This window comes from Lepidochelys kempii, chromosome 16 (genome assembly GCF_965140265.1).
Source record: "Lepidochelys kempii isolate rLepKem1 chromosome 16, rLepKem1.hap2, whole genome shotgun sequence".
Taxonomy (NCBI): Eukaryota; Metazoa; Chordata; order Testudines; family Cheloniidae; genus Lepidochelys; species Lepidochelys kempii.
In genome coordinates, this window is record NC_133271.1 from 7735641 (window position 1) to 7755362 (window position 19722).

The 19722-nt window shown below is 45.5% G+C and overlaps 1 protein-coding gene across 20 annotated transcripts in view; it reads left to right on the forward strand.

Moving 5' to 3' along the window:
- Positions 1-19722, forward strand: part of ZNF618 (zinc finger protein 618) — a 325146-nt gene that overhangs the window by 280032 nt on the left and 25392 nt on the right. For 8 of the 20 annotated variants that reach the window (XM_073314156.1, XM_073314151.1, XM_073314152.1 and 5 more), the window contains 5 exons: positions 223-258; positions 1059-1136; positions 2433-2522; positions 10233-10421; positions 14095-14178. In XM_073314156.1, the coding sequence (XP_073170257.1) occupies positions 223-258; positions 1059-1136; positions 2433-2522; positions 10233-10421; positions 14095-14178 (477 nt within the window). The remainder of the gene's footprint in view (positions 1-222; positions 259-1058; positions 1137-2432; positions 2523-10232; positions 10422-14094; positions 14179-19722) is intronic. The other 12 variants (XM_073314153.1, XM_073314167.1, XM_073314149.1 and 9 more) reach the window with 7 other exon arrangements.

The window sequence follows — 19722 nt, forward strand, 5'->3', positions numbered from 1 at the left end:
GGCCTTGAGGATCTATGTACACTAGGGCTGGGCATGCTCAAGTATTTCCTTGTGTGAATGCTGCCTGGGAGATGAGGGAGTGGGAGAAGGGAGCCTGGCTTATTCTGTGGTGCTGAACTGCATTGACCCTGTGGATGAAATACAGGAGTAAAACAAGGCCATTTAAGAGGATTTAATTTCTGTTTTGTTTCCCCCCCCACCCCTTCTTCTATTCTGTGTTAGTTTTTAGTGTGGAAGGGGCCCCAGAAAACCGGGCAGGTAAGCAGAGATCCTTTGTGTGCTTTATTTCACAGACTTTTCCAAGCAGTCAGTAGTTCCCAGGCACAATAAGCCCAGTTCTGCACTTACAGAAGCCAATGGCATTTTGTCCTTGACTTCAATGGGTGCCTGCTCGGTCTCTCAGTGCGTCGCAAAGTTAAATACAGCCAGTAGCGTGATGCCCAGCCCTATTAGATACCAGGCTTTTGTTGCATATGCATTTGATCTAGACTCGTGAAAATCAGAGAAACAAACGATAAGTGTTTTAGTCATTTTGAAATTGCTTGTGGTGTAAATGAAATTACTTTATAAAATGGGTTGGGTTCCGATTGGCTCCTAGCTGTGCCATTAGATGGCCATGTAACTTCATTGGTCAGTGAACATAAGAATGGCCATACTGGGTCAGACCAAAGGTCCATCTAGCCCAGTGTTCGCTGGTCCACTCAGAATGTATATTGCATTACTATGCCCAGTTTCAAACAGGGTAAAACATTTAGTTTTGGGGGAAGGGTGCAGTGGATGACAGAAAATATAAATCAAGCTTTGAAATTTGTGCAGTCTTTCTCTGATTTTTGATTTATCTTCAAATCATATTATTGCACTAGAAGGGGTTAATATCTGGGTGGGCATGAGGGATGATAAGTGAGAGGGACTGAAAGAGGGAAATTTGAACATTGTGCTTTGGAATCCTGTGTCAGATAGAAATATAACTACACGTGCCAGTGCATTCAATGCTATGTAATTGTGTACAGAAAGTCTTGGAGTGTTGTCAGCTCTCTGCTGGTTTTGTTCTTTTGCAGACCCTTATGACCAGACAGTCATAGCAGCAGACGAAGTGAAAGAGGAGGAGCCAGAACCATTTCAGAAGATTGGTCCAAGTATGATTTATAATACAGTTTTGGAAGTAATAAAATATAGTATAACATTTCAAACCTAGCTCTTGCTAAGTTTCCTCCTGGATGACAGTGGGAGATCAATACACTTACGTGAAGATGCTGAAACTTCAAAGTTGTTGCAGGAAGTACCTCATTTCTAATAAACGGGAAACCCAGCAGCCACGTAAACTGAGAAATGTATTTTAAACATCTACAGAAGTTCCCTTCTTTACGTGTTTGTTAAGTGTCCTGGAAATTGAGTTTATTCTTAATGCAAATCCCCTTCTTTTATGCATTTTAATAAGGTACAGTATGGCGTTCCATGGTAATGGGGTTCGCATGAAAGAGCGCATTCACCTTGGCAGTGCTCAAATCCAGGATTAGGTCACAGCTGAAAGGAAGCTTGGTGGCGTTTATCCCATTTGCAGGTTAGGGGTTGAAGTACATTGGCAGAGCTGACTGGAGGACAGGTGCAATTTGCACACTGCCTGCTTGTCGGATGGGCAAACCAGTGTGGGCAAAACAAAGAAATGATCAGACTTTGACCAAACTTCATGCTGAACCTTTTAAATTTGAAAATCTTGGGTTAACTTGTTTGTTGTTTTTCTGTGTTTGCGGCTCTGCCCTGGTCTGATCTCTCTGGCTCTGGCTGGAAGGGATGGTGCTAAAATACTGAGACATTTCTGTGCTATTTGCAGCACCAACAGACACAGCAAATACCACAGGTCTTGGAAGAAAGCCCTTCTCCTGAGATTTCTAGTCCAGTTTTACAATCCCAATAAGTTCTGGAAATATGAATCAAAACTTGCACTTCTGGGTGCTTATATGAACATTCAGTGGTTTATCCATCACTAGCTCTATATAAGCATTGCCGCTACATAGGGAGAGGCAGCATGGGCCACTGGTTCCTGCCTGCAACTGGGATTCGCTCCCTTGTCTTGCATCTGATTCTTTGTTGGATTTTTGGCAGCTCACTTAACCTGTGAGTACCTTCTGTTCTGTTCAGATCTATTGGGATGGTTGTACTGAGTCCATCACTGTAGCATCTGGGATTTAATTTTCCCATCTGTAGGAGAAAAAGGTTGCAGGTTGTGGGTGCAGATCACAGTGCTTCAACTCCCTTTGTGAAAGAGGTTCTCACTGCATGCTTGAAACGCCCCCTGTCAGAATGAGGGACTATGAGTCACGCTATTTCTTTTTATCAAGCACCAAGTTCACACATAAAAAGTAAGAAAGAAAATAATTATGCGAGGTGATGCTGGGTTCCTTTCTTACGGAGTCTTTGTTTCATCTTCACAGAAACTGGCAATTATACATGTGAATTCTGTGGCAAGCAGTACAAATATTACACTCCCTACCAGGAACATGTGGCACTGCATGCACCTATTAGTGAGTATCCTGCTGGAGATTTGTTTCATTACAGGGTATGATTTACAATGGTTGGTATCATAGAATATCAGGGTTGGAAGGGACCTCAGGAGGTCGTCTAGTCCAACCCCCTGCTCAAAGCAGGATCCATCCCCAATTTTTGCCCCAGATCCCTAAATGGCCCCCTGAAGGGCTGAGCTCACAACCCTGGGTTTAGCAGGCCAATGCTCAAACCACTGAGCTATCCCTCCCCCACTTGGTAATTGACTTTAGGGGCATAGTGGAGAGAAGCCGGCCTGATGGATTCTTCCATTGCACCCGGTGTGTGTACGGCTCTTAGATAGCTGAAGGTGTGCTGACCAGAATGTAGTAAAGCAGAGATGAAACCATTTCTTAAAGTGATGCTGTTAAAGTTAGGAAGATTCATAATTTGACTGACCTTTTTACCATCTGTCTGCAAAATCAGTGCCATTTTTTGTGTCCATTTTTTTAAAGAACAAGCTCCAGTACACTGTCTTTATATACACAAGCACACTCCTGTACAAATTACCGCCTGCTCTCCCAAGCAACCATACAGTAACAAACCAGTGTCCACAGCCAAGCTCTCCTAAGCTGCACTAAATAACAAATGAGTATGCATGATGCGGGGAAACAGTTTTTCTTACAAGCTTCCAAGAAACTGTTACAGACAGTGAGTTCAAAATGGTTTTTGAAATTATGAAAATTACTTGGGCAGTTTGCTGCTAAATCACAGGGCCGATAAAATGTTTGTGCCAGGGAGCTGCTGCAGCTCCACGTGGAAGCCTGCTACAGACACTGAAATCTGGACTCTGAGGGGCAGAGCTATTGGATGAAGGAGAGGTCATAAATAGCAGTTATATGTAGCTCATATGTAAACTTCTAGTGAGATAGTCCAGGGAAATTCTAATTACATTCGTTCTGGCAGAGTTTGGGGGCTGGTTCGGACACTTCCACTTTCATCCGTGTATTCCTTTCCCGGTTTTTGCCCTGCACCGTATTTTTATTTTAATTGCTAGAAGCCTATGTGGGTGCTGTTTTGCTCTCATCTCTGTCCATAATGACTATCAGTGAAGGATGGATGTGCATGGCTCTGGAATTAGCTTTTGATTAACTGCTCACCTGTAGCCAGCAGGGGGAGCTGATACCCTGTTTCTTCAATAGCTTACCAAAATTGCAGTTGCTGTAATTAGATTTTGAATGATTAATTATTATTATTATTATTATGATTTTATTAATGGAGTGGGTGTAATTTTTATCCACAATAAACTGGGGACACTGGCTACCAGTCTTCTGTACTTTTAAGGAAGGTCAAAAGTAGTTGGCTCTAAACTTGGCAGTTTCCTTATAAATTTTCTGGAGTATTGAGATCATTTCGAGGACAGTGGTGCAAGGTATGGAAGCACAAGTCATCTCTTTCACCCGCTTTCACAGAATTAATGTTCTAAGGCCCCATCTACACTAGGAAACTGGCCCACTGTTCACAGATGTCCTCGGTAATTGATCTCCCTACACCCCTCAGCTGGAGTAGGAAATGGTCTTAACTACAGGTGAAGATGGCATCAGAGGAGACCCATCACTGGTGATTGTCAGCACTAGGTCAGTCTTACAGCATAGATAAATCCTCGATTAACCAAGGCTCTGGGATCCCTAGTCAGATGCTCTACACAGTAACCAAGGAAGCTCAGTACTTGTTCAAATAAGGAACATTGTGCTGTGGATTTAGCATGGAATCTATGTTCACCTAGAATAGACTTTCACCTTCCCAGGATGTGCCAGTATAAAGGTGATCTCTACATTCTTCCTGGTAATAACATAAAACAGCTGCTGGTTATAGCCCAGACAACCCACGGGGTGGAGAAAGACAAGTTTATACTTCTCATGGAGGTATCTATATGAAAAGTATGAAAAAACCCCTGGGTTCTGATGGCAGCTGCTGGATGACCCACCAGAAATCTTCCCCTTCCTGTCTATGCAGAACATTTTGGATTTTCAGTCCAGCATATGATAGAAATTCACAAGACAAGTAAGAAGGCTGCAGTTGGGTCAATAGAATCTTAGGACATTCTGTGGGGGAGAATTTGTGGGGAGAGAGAAGGTGGAGTTTAACCCATTTCACTGAGAGCCAGGAGAGCTGCTGAGTTAAAACCTAGGCTGCAGGGAGGCTGAGGGCTCAGGTGCTCTCATAATTAGGGCTATAGTTGTATCATGGGAGAGGCCAGGGATCCATAGTGATCTCTGATGTTTGGAGGAAGAGGCACCGCGTTTCCAAAGTTGGTGTGAGAAGCACCCTTGGCAGCGTGGCTTCTGCTGCTGCCTTGGTCCAGGCGAAGGCAGGGAAGCAGTGCAGGCAGAGAGGTAACTTCCCCTGCTCCTCACCTCTTGTTGGGTGGGAGAATGGCTGTGTAAATGGTTTCAAACTATTTCGTGTAAATGGTTTTAATTAGTTTTAAAATACACTTTAAAATAACGTCACCTGCAACTTTAAGAGGTTTTTTTTTAACTATGCATTCTTGATTTTCCTCATCCTGTTTTTCCATGCCCAGATTTGTCAGATAATTTACTGTGACAAACCACTGGCCCGAGTGATTATTCAGAGAGATGGGTTGGTTACTAAAACAGGCCAGCTGGTGGGGTTCTCCCTTGCCTTGCATGGCTTCATAAGCTCCTCACTCTCCAAAGTCCCGTGAGGTAACCTTGAACACTTCAGTTTTGGTGCAGTGAGAGACACTTATCAATCCACTGGCAACCTGGAGAGTTTAAGGCGAGTTTGTCTTTATCCTGGCCTGTGGCATTGGGGTCTGCAAATAGTGAGTCATCTCACCAATCCTGCAAGACTAGCCAGAGTGGGGCTAGGCAAGGAAAGCTCCAGCCATAACTCTCAGATTTTCTGTGTCTCTTTGCTTGAGTTCAGCTTCCCTGCTGAAGTTTATCTCTTTTTCTTCTCTGATGCTATTTGAAAATGAGACCAAAAGGAGGATGAGATGAGGGCTTCCATCCTGAGGGGTCTGCAGCAGCTTTCAGTGTGATTGTGGGTCCATACAACCCGTGAGCTATCATTGATTTCTGTGCAGATTGGAGACGCGTTCCCGAGCAGGAGGGAGAGTTGCAGTGAGTGGGGATGATCGCCAGGAGTTCTTAATGCCAAGTGCCTCAGTAAGATACACGGCTTGGGGAGGAGGGCATGATTTCATCCTATTAGAGTTTAGGGGGAGGTCACTTTTTAAAAATACATGTTCCTGTGTCACCGAAAGGTCCATCTATGCTATATAAAAACCTGTGTTGGAGGGACCCATGTACAGTTCAGTTCAGACCAGGGAACATGGCTCTCTCCAGGATTGTAAGTGGGTTTTTAAACATTTCCCTAGTCACTGCTGCATGGCTGTTCATGGCTGAGGAAGATTTAGGGACACGTTGAAAACATGCATAAGGTCCCACCTACGGTACAAGATGGACCTGTGTTTTATCCATGGTAGGGGATGGCTATGTTGTGATTGGGTCCCTTAACACTATGGTTTACAGTGTAGATGGAGCCAGCACAGCTGGGATTCTGATCAAACGAAAAAGCCTCCAATTTCTTAGCTTACTAAATGCAGGCTGTGGAATCTCGCGAGGGAGGAACCAGAGCACTACAGATGTGGTAGCAAACTTCATAGTTACTGGTGCAGAGTGGTAGGGTCTAATAAAACCTGCATGATCATCGGCATCCATCACTCCCATGATGAAAGCCAGACATGAAAGTATCAGGGATACCACTGACTGTTTGTTTAAGGCCGTGGCCATTGTGCCCTTCAAAAGGGAGGCATTAACAATCCCTGTCAATAGTGGGCCTAGTTCCTGCCCACAGGCTCATACCAGCTAAGAGGGCAAGGGTCTAGTTCTCATGAGATTGTATACACCTCTGTTTGTGCTTCTTCCATCTCAGTGAGCAGTACTGGGTGAGACCCCATCACCTGGTCTTTCACTGCCCTGGCACCAGACATGATGTTCCAGAGGAGACTAGGGGCTTTTTCCTGGTAGATAGAAAACTTGATAGCTATAAGCTCAGATTTTTTTAAGTGGATGGTCACTTTCCCAGCGGCAGTGACGTCAGCTTGGTGTATCAAGTTCCAAGCCCTTGGAAGCGATTGCCTTCTACCACATTCTTCAAAGTTAAGATAGTTTTGCAGAGGCATCCCAGATTCCGTCCGGAGGTGATGGTGAGGTTCCAGCTCAATCAGTCAATCACCTCTCCAGCCTTTCTTCAGAAACTTCATGTGGAAATGTGTGTAGTCTTATCTGGAGTGGACTAAAGTAGTTAGAAAGCCACCCCCCACCCCCCGCATCTTTTTATTTCATTTGACACTAAATAGGTTCAGCAGACTGTTAAAATGGCCACCTGGCTGTGTCTTTTACTGCCACCATCTGGCAGGTGTAGAACTTGAAGTTCATGTCAAGGTCCCTCTGTACAAGGTAACTCTGCTATAGTGGAACATAGGAATTGCCAGACTGGATCCAGCACATGGTCTGTCTAGCCCAATCTCCTGGCTCTGACTGTGGCCAGCACCAGATGCGTAAGAGGAAGGTGCAAGAAATCCCACAGTGGGCAATTATGGGATAACCTGCCCCCCACATTAGGTTTGACCCTGGTCTCTAATATTTAGAGATTATCTTAGGCCTTCCAGCACTCAATTTGTTAGCATTGACTATTATAACTCAATTGTCTTGTTATCCATATAAATGTCCAATCTGTCTTTGAATCTTGGCCTCCATGACATCTTGTGGCAGTGAGTTCCATGGATTCCAGTTCTGTGACTGTTCAGGAGATGTGCAAAGGATCCACAGAATCCTATCTGCATATATTCATCGGGAATTATTGCTTAGATTTGGACTTCAGAGAGAATTTGCAATTTGGTGTCTCTAAGACTAAAATGATCCTTTTGTCGCAAATTTGAAGCACCCTTCAGGGCACTGGAAATACTGCCCTGTGACCCTGACAGGCTGTAACCTGTCCTGTAGGGTTCTGGCTGCCCTGGTCCTCATTGGCTGAATCTGAAGCACCACCTCTGAGCAGCTTGTGGGGAAGGGGAGTAAAGTAAGCCCAACCCTCACTCTGAGACATCATATCCATTTACACTGGCCAGCGTCAATAGAGGGAAGGAAAATCTGCTTTGGAGTTGTCAGATTGCCCAAGCGTCACCATTCAGGTTTCACAAAGAGGGCAGTCCCTGGACTGCAGGGGGGCCTGGGATGGCCCTGCATGTTCCTGACACTGAACGTTTGGCAGGTTTCCATTGCTTTCCCTTGGTAGAGATTGGGAACAAAGCAATGGTTGACAGGAACAGCCCCTGGGGATGCTCATAGACCCTAAACCCAGAAGGGACCATCATGATCATCTAGTCTGACCTCCTGCACATCGCAGGCCGCAGACCCTCACCCACCCCTTCTTGGTGAGACATAGGCAGGAAACCATCCCTACTGCCACTTCCAGAGCAGCTGCAGGCAGGATTATCCCTGGGGATTGAAATGAAGCCTGGAAAGCAACATCGAGTCCCCACCTACTCAGCTGGCCATAGCCCAAGCAGAGCAGAATTGTCGGTGCCTAAGCTGCAGTAGAGCCACCAGTGAACTCCTCCGCAGAAGCCAGTTCACCTTCAAGAGAAATGCCCCCCTGGATTTGTGCAAACCAAGACCATGGGTTTGAGGTATTCATGCACAGGGTGCTTTGTGTGAGGTGCGTCCTTGTTTATAACTTTCAGATGCTGGCAAAGAGTAAATTAGTGAAGGGAGAGGGCAGCTCCGTATGGGGTCTGTAGCATCCACCAGCTCAGGTCTGTGCAAATGAGCCTATATCCCAGGTCCAGATGGAGTCACTGGTTTGGGGGGAGTTTCTCCTCACTCTGCTTTTCTAATGTTAGCTCGCAGATGAGGAGTCCCTTACCTTGGAGAATTGTTTTGGCTTTAAGCTGTTGAGATGTAGAAAGCAGCTTGTAATAGGGTGATTTGTCCAGTCTGCAGAGCCTAGTGCTAGGCTGGCCCTGATTATGGGATACGCTCTGCTGAAGGAAATCAGGCAGTTCCCTCTAAAGAGCAGAAGGTGGCTGCAGTAAAAGGGGGAAGCTTAGGGAGTTTCAGCTGTGCTCTGGGAGTCCTGCAGGGCCATGTCACCACAGAGTTTGGATGGTAAAGCCCAATGAGCAGGGGACAGGAAACCCTGACTGCATTTGGGACTGGACATCAGAGCCACAGTTAGGGAGAGGCTGAGAAATCAGAAGGGGAGAGAAGAAGAGTCTTGGGAGTAGAAGAAAATGCCCAAGCTCAGTATGGACTTTTCTTTTGTGTTGTTGGAATGGACTTTGGTTTGGGACTCTACGATGTTGTAAACTGGCTCTGGTATTAAATTAGTCCAAGGCAGGGGTATTGCTAACCAGAGAAAGCCTTTGGAAGTTCTTAAAGAGCCCTGAGGTGAGGAAAGCAGGGAGCCTGTAGAGACACCCCAGCCGGGAGGCTGTGCTCCCTAAGCAGTAATCCTGTTACATAGTTGTTGGCATCAGCCCTACAGTCTTGAGGCAATGCACATACTCTTGGCAAATGGAAAGTAATAACGAGCTCTGGTTGAGGGGCAGGAAGAGAACCTTCTTATTTAATGACCCTCTCTGGCTGATGCTTGGCACAGTGGTGTTTGGCTCCAGGAGCCACGTCCAAACCTCAACTGAAAAGAGTTGCTGAGAAATTGGGGCGAATACTGGGTTGCCCCATCCTTCAATATTTTAAAAAAACTTTTGGGTCTGGACAGGGACTCCTGTGCCAAAGGATTGCCACAGGCTTTTGGCATTAAGAATTACTGGTGATTCTCCCCACTCACTGCAGACACCAAAGTGGTTCCCCGTACGTCAGGTAACGTACAGGGGAACCACTTGGACAGGGACTCCTGTGCCAAAGGATTGCCACAGGCTTTTGGCATTAAGAATTACTGGTGATTCTCCCCACTCACTGCAGACACCAAAGTGGTTCCCCGTACGTCAGGTAACACTCTGAGAAGATAGCCCCAGTAATGCACAGAACTCTGCTACATCTCATGAGCTCCTTTGACATGAGACGGCATCCAAAGGACCCCTCCTGACTCATAGAATGGAAAATCTGACTCATGGCTCACCTCCCTCCCCACTCCCGTACCTTTAATAAAAAAAAAAAAAAAAAAAAAAAAAGTCAGCCAATTGGAGGGAAAAATGAGACGGACACAGATCTCCAAAATCTTGGAGACATTTAAGGCTCAGGGAGCAAGAATGTAAATTCCTCCAGATTTTGTGATCAAAGAAGCAAATTAGAAGCCAGCTTTACTCAGAAACTGTTTAACTCAGAGGTGAAGCATAAATGTGCAGCTACACCCCATCCCTGTTCACAGCGTGTCCCTGTTCAAACAAATAGAACCTCTGGATGTCCTGGGTGTGTCTGGCAGTGCGGGAGGAGAAGTAGTGGGATTCCTGGCCGTTTTGGATTGGTCGAGCAGCAGCTAAAGGTATACAGTAAAACCAATAAGCTTGAAGAATCTGTCCCTTTGGGTGAGTGGGGAAATCCATTTATGTTGTATGGGATTCAGTGGATCCACAATTGCTGCAGGTCCCCTTATAAGGGAATCATGAGCATGACTATTGGAAAGCTATCCTCCCAGATGGCACAGATTCTGGGAGCTGACTGACTATCCTGGCACTAGTTCTGAGTCTTCATATCCAGAGTTCTCTCGATCTCCACTCTTCGTGGCAGTGAAGACACAGGCGAGCCAATCCGGCAAAAAAACACCGGCTTCCATAATCCGATGTTCCACCCTCCTGCACCGCTCCCCGTCCGGTATCCCACCGGCATCCCAATCCCAGATGTTCCGCGCTCCAAATTCTGGATCCCCAGGAAGCAAGGCCACGACAGGTACCAATTGCCTTTACACCATCAACTTTCTTAACTGCTTAGTGCCCACTCCTGCCCTGGGTTGCTTTTTGCCCTTCACTGGACTCAAAATCCATTGCCATCAAGGCTGTCCCAGAGAAGCAATCACAGGAAGGAGCTAAGATGATGGCACTATACAAATGATTATTAAAATCAGCAATCGCCCAGCTCCTCCCATCCCCAATTGTGACAGATTTATCATTTAAATTGAACCTTATTAAAAAGGATCAAATTAACGACAAAGCACTGAAAAGACCCTGGTTCAAATCCTGGTGTCACAAACTGAGGAGGGCTTCCTGAGTGAGGTTTGCTTAGTGGGTCGTCAGGTTTTTTTAGCCTCAAGATTTTGCTTTCCGGGCTTGCCATTAGTTGAGTGGGAAGCCATAGACACGTTCTAACCGTACTTCATTCACCACGGGAACCAAGGAGTGATGAGATGGGCTCCAGCAGCAAGATTAGCAGTGCAGTTACGTTGCAGACACGTAAGAAGAATCCAGTTTGAATATATGTCCCCTTCTTTCCTGCCCCACTGTTCTAAATAAGATGGGAAAGAAGAAACATCGTGATTAGAATTTTCAAAAAAGGTCTGAGATGTAGGGTTCACATTTCCATATGATAGTGAAGCAGTCTCTTAAATCTCTGGAATTGGAAGGTGTCTGGATAACTGGCCATCTGCATCATAGTAGTGGAGTATGGCTAGTTAAGCAGCCTCTTATATCTGGGTCAGGCAGATGTCTGTTTAAATCATCCCTGAAATGTCTGGCATAGGCAGATGCCTAGGATGTGCTGTGTTGAGAGCGACCTTTGCTTTCCAGCATTTTAAACAAGAACAATGCTTAGGTTATTTTTGTTAGGTGACACACACGTCTGCTCCTAACTCAAAATTGCAAGGAGTGACCTGTCTTCTGACAACAACAGTTGCTTATGGGTCCTGACATTCCTTACTGTTACTGCAGTCCCTATTAGTTTCATTGATTTTGTTACTAACTGAGGTCTGTCCGTTTCATCTAGTTTAGGAGTCTGAGTGGAGGAGACTTTTTGTTCTTTATCTAAACTTGTGACAACTTTGTCCAGTCACAAAAGCAAAAGGAGCCTAATTAGGGGCCTTAATGGTCAGAGGCCAGACTCATCAGGGCAAAAACTGGGAGATATTTTTTGGAAAGGGATTTTTCCCTTTTCTCTTCAAAAAACGTGTCAATGAACTGGGTAAACAGGACAAGCCTTTCTCTCCCTTTTTGTTGGGAGACATTACATGAAGCCTGAGCCTTGCAAATTGAGCCTGGAGAAAATAATTTAAAACCCAGGGTTTACCTTGTCCATTTGGTTGCTTCAGTGAAATGATGTATGGTGTATTTCCAGCCAGTGTCTTGTCCTAAGAGAATTTTAGTGGCCCCTAGCACAAGTACATTGGCCGAAAACTCAGTCCAGGCAGACTATCTCCTGAAGCAACACCTTTCTAATGCCCCAGTTAGTCAAAGACCTTCCCAAATGGGTCAAGGTGGGACCCAGAGGTTGGTGGAAACCCTCTATGATCCTTGCAGAGCCTCCAGAAGGGTGGGGTTTTCCACAGACACCAACCCATGTGACCTGTGTAGTTTCCTGATGTTGTCTCCGGGTTTAAGATTTGGTTGACTTTTTGCTTTGGATACAAAGGTTTCACTATGAAGAAGCAGATCTCACTTGTGGGGAAAACTGCCCTTTGCTAAAGTGGGAAAAACCCAAAGAGTCCAAGGAGAAATATTGGACCAGCTTGTTTCTCTTCTCAGTCTGGCAAAACAAAAAAAAGATTGAGAGAAAGAGAGAGAAAAAAATCCCAAACCACTGGAACTATATTTTTTTCATACATCTCCAGAGGCCTCCAGCTCATTTTCACTTGTGACATAAGCCAGGATTTGAACTTGGGTCTCTACAGGTAAAGGTTACCCCACTGTATTATACAGTCTCTTCGTCCCACTGTGCCACCTGACAAATCCCTGGAATTCCTACAACTTATCTATTGATTATTGGAGTTTAACAACTAGTCCTAGTAATAATTACTTAACTACTGAATTAGTTAGAAAACAACATTGTCCTGCTCTCCTTTATTTTAAAAATTTGGGAGCAGAGCGGATTGAGAGCATCAGGGGCTTAACACCAATTCAACATTGTAACAGCATAGCCAGTCAATAGCCGCGTGGCCCCAGTGGGAAGTGACTGGCCCATATTCATGGACCAGCAGCCACATGCAATCCAGGTGTGGCTGGAATCAAAGAGAAGGTCCTTTGCCACAGCCACAGTTCAGCAAAAGAAAGTGATGAGGCTTCTGCTAGCTAGAGTCTGTTTATGAAAATCTCAGGGGTTAATTCTGATGCCTCAACTTTCCAAGGATCTAGTATCAGTATTAAAGGGAATTTCTGACCCTGTCACCCCTGAATTTCAGGTCTCTTTCCTCACTTCACCCCACAAATTCTTTTCCCACAAAATCCATTCCATCCCCTGAAGAAAATACAGCAGAGCCTCATTAGTTCACACTGAAAACAGACCCGTTGAGAGCTGCAAATTCTCTGCGTTAGGACATAAACAAACGCAATAAAAAGCAAGAATAATGCATTCAGGCAGTGACTGTGCTCATTGATTTGGCAAGTGTAGTTTAGTTTTAAACACTTATGATTGATCCTTAATATCTAGGGCAGTGTATTTACTGCTACACTATTATAAAAGCAAAGACGTATGCATGAGATGAGACCTCACTGTTAAATCTGTGCTCGGAGACTGCAAGTTATGGGATGTGTGAATTAGCAAGGTTCTGCTGTACGTTAAGGCTCCAGGACACTGCAAGTAGTGCAGGGTTCATGGCTGTTGCTGCAGGATATTGTCACATGCTTTTAGAGCTAGTTCTCTCCTATTATATGTGTTGAGTTCCTTTGGGGATTGCCACTAGAACTTTTGCTTACATGTCCAGAGTAGATGAATGGCTAGGAATGCCACTGCCAGCTGGCAGGGCATTGCAGGGAATCAGAGCCTGGGTCCATGGGGGGTGGTATCACCGTGGAATGAATGTGCTCACTTTATGGGTACAGAGGGAAGGAACACCTTCCATTGTTTCTAGTTACCCCCTAAGGTGGTCTCATGAATCATTATTGGTGGGCTTCCAAATAATCCTTTAGCCCTCCACTGGGGAGATTGCTGTGCAGATTGTTTGGGGAGAATCTTAAGAAGGGAATGCCAGTTATTCATTACAATGCAAAAAGAGAGCAGTCATAGTGGCTTAATGGTGGATTCTCTATACTGCCATGGTGAGGGCCTCCATTCATCCCCAGGCCTGGTCACCTGTACCATAGGCTGTGAGAGCTGCTTATTCCCTTGGGAGGGGAAAGATAAAAGCGAATGCCTCACATCACTCTACTACAATCCCTTTTTTGCCAGTCAGGAATGGTGTTCACAGGCTCCCCAGGAGTTCCATCCAGGCCTCCTCTGCCAGAAGGCAATGTGAAAAATATCTGTGTGTTACCCCTTCAGTGAATCTGGCCCTTTGCCTCAGAGATGGAGGATTAGACCTTTCTGCTCTGTTCAAGGTCTGAGATTACATGGCACAGGAGCATGACATCTGCCCCCCTTCTGAACAATCCTGGATCCAGTACTGATCACTCACCATCACCCTTTGTTCTCCACCCAGCAGAAAGCGCATTCAGTAGGAGAGTGGAAGGCAAAGTGCAAAACAACTTTGAAGAAACAAACAGCAGCTCCCAAAACTCTAGTGGTAAGTGTGCTCACTCCCTCCTGCTGGTATTTACGATCTCCAGGGCAGGGCAGAAGTTGAATTAACTTGTGATCAAAGTAATTATCTATTTACCAGGCTCAGTCTGTAAAGTATTCAATTACTCAGTTTCAGAGTAACAGCCGTGTTAGTCTGTATTCGCAAAAAGAAAAGGAGGACTTGTGGCACCTTAGAGACTAACCAATTTATTAGAGCATAAGCTTTCATGAGCTACAGCTCACTTCATCAGATGCATACTGTGGAAAATACAGAAGATGTTTTTATACACACAAACCATGAAAACTCAGTGTTTTCCTCAGCATCACCCCAAGGTTTGTGCCATCCTACGGCCTGTTTGAATTGTGATAAGTGGGTCTATGACTCAAATGCCTTTAAAATTGGAGACAAAGATCCAGACACAGGGGATCTGAATAATGTTGCTGTGGGGAGCCTGAGGTAAAGTAGGCCTAGTTGTTTGTGGGTATACAAGTCAAGTCTCGGTGAAGCCAAGCCATTTTTCACAGAGCAGCTCTATTTGGAGGTTTCAGAGGATTATAAATATAATGGCACTGTGCACATTACACATCACAGTGATACTGAATGTGTTAACTTTGTTGTACCTTGAGGCTGTCTCAGAGCTCATTATAAGTAGTCCCACTGGCTCAGATATATCACATCAACTGACGAATGGGGGAGCATGTCGCTATCCCACCTTCCTCTGACCAAATTATATACATACTTGGGAGGACTCAATTGTATCCTCTTCCTGGGACTTCCTTCTGTTAGTAACTTAAAACAGCAGCAACAAAGCATAACCCTCAGCCTAGACAATCACCCCTAGTTTGACTGTTTGTAGAGCTTTTCCTGCAGGAACTTCTTTATCTCCTACCCTGTTTCCCTCAGAATGGTATTCCACTCCTCTTATTTTCTGAGATTGGAGCTAAAGGTACATACCTGGAGAGACTCATCATAAATATCTCAGCATCTCTATGTAAGGTTCAATAACCTGACAGCGTGATAGCCAAACAGAAGAGCCCTACATGTTGTGCCAGATCTGAGAATCTGCCATGCTGTTTCATAATAATAGAAACATCCTTCGCAGTTACACTAACTAGAATTGAACAGCTAAAGGACAGAAACCCTCCTGCTTCGGGGATAAGCCAACTACTACCTGCCAGGAGTAAGGAGAAACTTCCTCTTTGGGCATGTTGCAAAATTATCCATCACAGGGGTTTAACTTCCCCTGAAGCAGCTGGTACAGCTCTCTGGACCAGAGTATGAAAAGGGAATGGAATGATGTGGGAAATCCCACGCACTCCTATGCAAAGGGCTGTAGTGAACTGAAGAGAGAGCTAGTTGTTACTGACATACTGGGTATAATACTACGTGAACCTGAACAAACTGAGGTATTCACCACAATGACCACTTTATTCTGGGACAGACAAACAAAGGAGTCTGAACTTGTCTCTGTGTGTCAGGCCCTTGTGCTCTCTAGTCCTCCTCCAACAGCTGGGCAGCAGCTCCCGTGGGTGCTAAGAGAGTGGCAGAGTCCTGGCCCCTCTTCACATCTCCTTGACCAGCAAAGCCGGGTAGCTAGAAATGACAGTAAAGTCCTTCTGTTCATATAAAGTGCTGGAATCATTGGCATGACATGCAGCAGTTCTCTGATGTGGCCCCTTCCTACCTGACAGATCTACTCCCTGAGTCAGATCTCCTGCCTTTAGCACAAACATATGTAGCTGGGGCTTCAAACAGGTTTACTCCAGTTAGGTGCGCACCTTTGAAAGCCAATAGGATTTCGGTGCCTAGCTCCTCTAGGCACCCCCAACCAGTGTGTATTACTTTGTTATTCTTGTGAGCCCTGCAGAGCCAGCTCAGCTATGGGAGCAGGAGCTGAATTATCTTCCTTCCTGTGCATCATCAACAGAACTGTTTTCAAAGGTCAATTAAAGACCAATGAGTTATACCTGCACAAACTCACTGACAGGTGTGCACAGGGAGCTTAATCTGTAGACAGTTGTCACTGAGAGCATGTGGGCTGCAGAAACTTTTAATGTTGGTGAATACACAAGAAAAGGGCTCTCAGATTGGGTGGGAGGGCTGCAGTGCTGGCAGTTAGAAAAAAAAATTATTTGTAAAATGAGCATATTTGATGTGCAGCATTAGATCAGCTTGCAGCCCTCTCATGCCTGCTTTATAGCACAGTTCTCAACTTTCACACAGTAAATTAGCTCCCCAACTTTCACAATAAGACAAAAATCAAGCTAATCCCATTTCAAAACAAGGCCAAAACAAGCCAATCCCAAAGAACCCCAACACTCTATGTGACTAGATCCCCCCAGCGTGCTGTCTGGGACTGTGGTGGGCCCGCTGTGCACCCCGACTCTCCCTTTCCTTGCCCCTGCTTGTTGGGAGCCAATCAAAAAAAAGAAGCAACTAGCTACAAGCCAAACAAGCTACAAGCCAAAAACTAGCCAACAAGAAACTCACAAGCCAATTGATCCAAAAACAAGCCCAATTTCTGTGTTTTTTTCATGGGTTTGGCATGTCTGTTTTATAGTCACTTTTCAGGTAGAACTCTGAACACCTTGTGGCCAGCTGTAGGAGAGTCGTGTTGTAAAGCTCCCAGGATACAAACCTGTTCTTTTGGTTTAGAATCATCAAAGATTAGGGTTGGAAGAGACCTCAGGAGGTCATCTAGTCCAACCCCCTGCTCAAAACAGGACCAACACCAACTAAATCATCCCAGCCAGGGCTTTGTCAAGCCGGGCCTTAAAACCTCTAAGGGTGGAGATTCCACCACCTCCCTAGGTAACTCATTCCAGTGCTTCACCATCCTCCTAGTGAAATAGTTTTTCCTAATATCCAATCTAGACCTCCCCCACTGCAACTTGAGACCATTGCTCCTTGTCCTGTCATCTGCCACCACTGAGAACAAACTAGCCCCATCCTCTTTGGAACCACCCTTCAGGTAGTTGAAGGCTGCTATCAAATCCCCCTTCACTCTTCTCTTCTGGAGACTAAGTAACCCCAGTTCCCTCAGCCTCTCCTCATAAGTCATGTGCCCCAGCCCCCTAATCATTTTCGTTGCCCTTCGCTGGACTCTCTCCAATTTGTCCACATCCTTTCTGTAGTGGGGGGCCAAAACTGGGCACAATACTCCAGGTGTGGCCTCACCAGTGCCGAATAGAGGGGAATATTCACTTCCCTCGATCTGCTGTCAGTGCTCCTTCTAATACAGCCCAATATGCCGTTCGCCTTATTGGCAACAAGGGCACACTGTTGACCCATATCCAACTTCTTGTCCACTGTAATCCCCAGGTCCTTTTCTGCAGAACTACCACTTAATCAGTCGGTCCCCAGCCTGAAGCGGTGCGTGGGATTCTTCCATCCTAAGTGTAGGACTCTGCACTTGTCCTTGTTGAACCTCATCAGATTTCTTTTAGCCCAATCCTCCAACTTGTCTAGGTGACTCTGGACCCTATCCCCACCCTCCAGCATATCAACCTCTCCCCTCAGGTTAGTGTCATCTGCGAACTTGCTGAGGGTGCAGTCCGTCCCATCATCCAGATCATTAATGAAAATGTTGAACAAAACTGACCCCTGGGGCACTCCGCTTGATACCGGCTGCCAACTAGACATGGAGCCATTGATCACTACCTGTTGTGCCTGACAATCTAGCCAGCTTTCTGTCCACCTTATAGTCCATTCATCCAATCCATACTTTTTTAACTTGCTGGCAAGAATACTGTGGGAGACCGTATCAAAAGCTTGGCTAAAGTCAAGGTATATCATGTCCACCACTTTCCCCATATCCACAGAGCCAGTTCTTTCATCATAGAAGGCAGTCAGGTTGGTCAGGCATGACTTGCCCTGGTGAATCCATGTTGACTGTTCCTGATCACCTTCCTCTCCTCCAAGTGGTTCAAAATGGATTCCTTGAGGAGCGGCTCCGTGATTTTTCCGGGGACTGAAGTGAGGCTTTTTAAAAGATGGGTGCTATATTTACCTTTTTGCAATCGCCCGGGACCTCCCCCAGTTACCACGAGTTTTCAAAGATAATGGCCATTAGTTGATATCAAGAGGGAAAATTAATGTGGAGAACAGAAATCAGTGTAGCAGAGAATGCAAAAGAAACACAAAACATGAAAAAAGGGAAGACTGTTCTTAGTAGCATTAGGAAAGTCTGTACTGTTGAAAGTGCTTTAAATACTGATGCATTATTACCTCTCTTCCAGCCCCTTGAAACAAATCAGACCACTCTCATGGTTCTGTTGAGTCAGCTTGTGTCTGCATTGCAACATCAGGAACACATAAAATGAACAAAGAAAGCCCTTCACAAAAATCTTTTCTCTGGGCTTAAACTTGAGTTTTCTGTGGTTTGCTTATCTCTTTTCATCATGACAAGCATTGCTGCTGTGTTTGTTTTATTTTAGTAGCTTATGTCTGGCGGGCTGCAGGGAGAGTGTCAGTGAGCTAGCCCAAACCAGTGCTTGGACGATGAGAACTGAATGACACCAGTGAGCCTTTCAGGGCCAGCTTTCAGTGTGTAGGTGCCTTAGGTGGAGAAGAAAAGAGAGGATGCTCCTCAGTCAAGAGAGCAAAAAATCCCAGCAGTGTGTGAATTTCAGAAGCCAACTACTGCACCATAAACACCATCTGTGGTGAACTCTGGACCACAGGCTGTCATTCAGGCCATGGAGTGAAAGCAATGAAGTGTCACCTTGCGACCGTGTCTTTCTTGTTTCACTCCCTCCCCCCTTCTTTGTATTCTCTCTCTATCTCTTTCGTCTCTCCCAGTTTCATTCTTTTTCTCTGATCTCCACTCATTGCTTCCTTTTGTGCTGTTTCCCATTCTGCCCTCCTCTTTGGCTCTTCCATCCAGCCACCTTTTTCTTTCATTCCTTTATACTCCTAGGAATGAGTCCAAACACATAGTCTCATTCATGGTGACAAAGGCGCACCTGCAAGTGGGACTGTCAGCTGTGCAGAATTGCATTAGTGACTGCGAATGTCAGACAATGCTCTGGTGCCATCTGGATGCCTAGCTGTAGGTGAAGAGCTCTGTGAAGATCTGGTTTGTTAGCAGTTAGTGTGTATTGTGCTGTCTCTTACCTTCCTTCCGTTCCTTCTTTCCATAAGTGTGGTGTGAGAAATTCGGGACAAGCGACAGTGTCATTAGTGTGCTGTGCATGTCACGTGAGCCGCTGATACAAAGCTCTTGAGAGGTAACTGGCACCTTCTCTCGTTAGAGCTCCACTTGCAGCTTTTCCAAGTGGCACTGAAAATTTAAAGGCACAATCCCAGCTGCCAGGCAAAGGCTGCTGGAGGGAGGGAGAGAAGTGGTGCCCAGTGATGTGCCCTTGGAGGTGAGGAAGAGTCAGGGTGTTACATGGGGGCAGTGCGAATGGTGTGTCAGGAATTGAGCTTTGCAGGCTAAGGCAGCACGCTATTCTCTGTTTGTAGTGTACAAATCTTTCGGGGGACTTGAGGCTGTCAGCTTAAAACTAGCCCAACATTTTGATTTTTGTTGAAACCAGCTTTTGC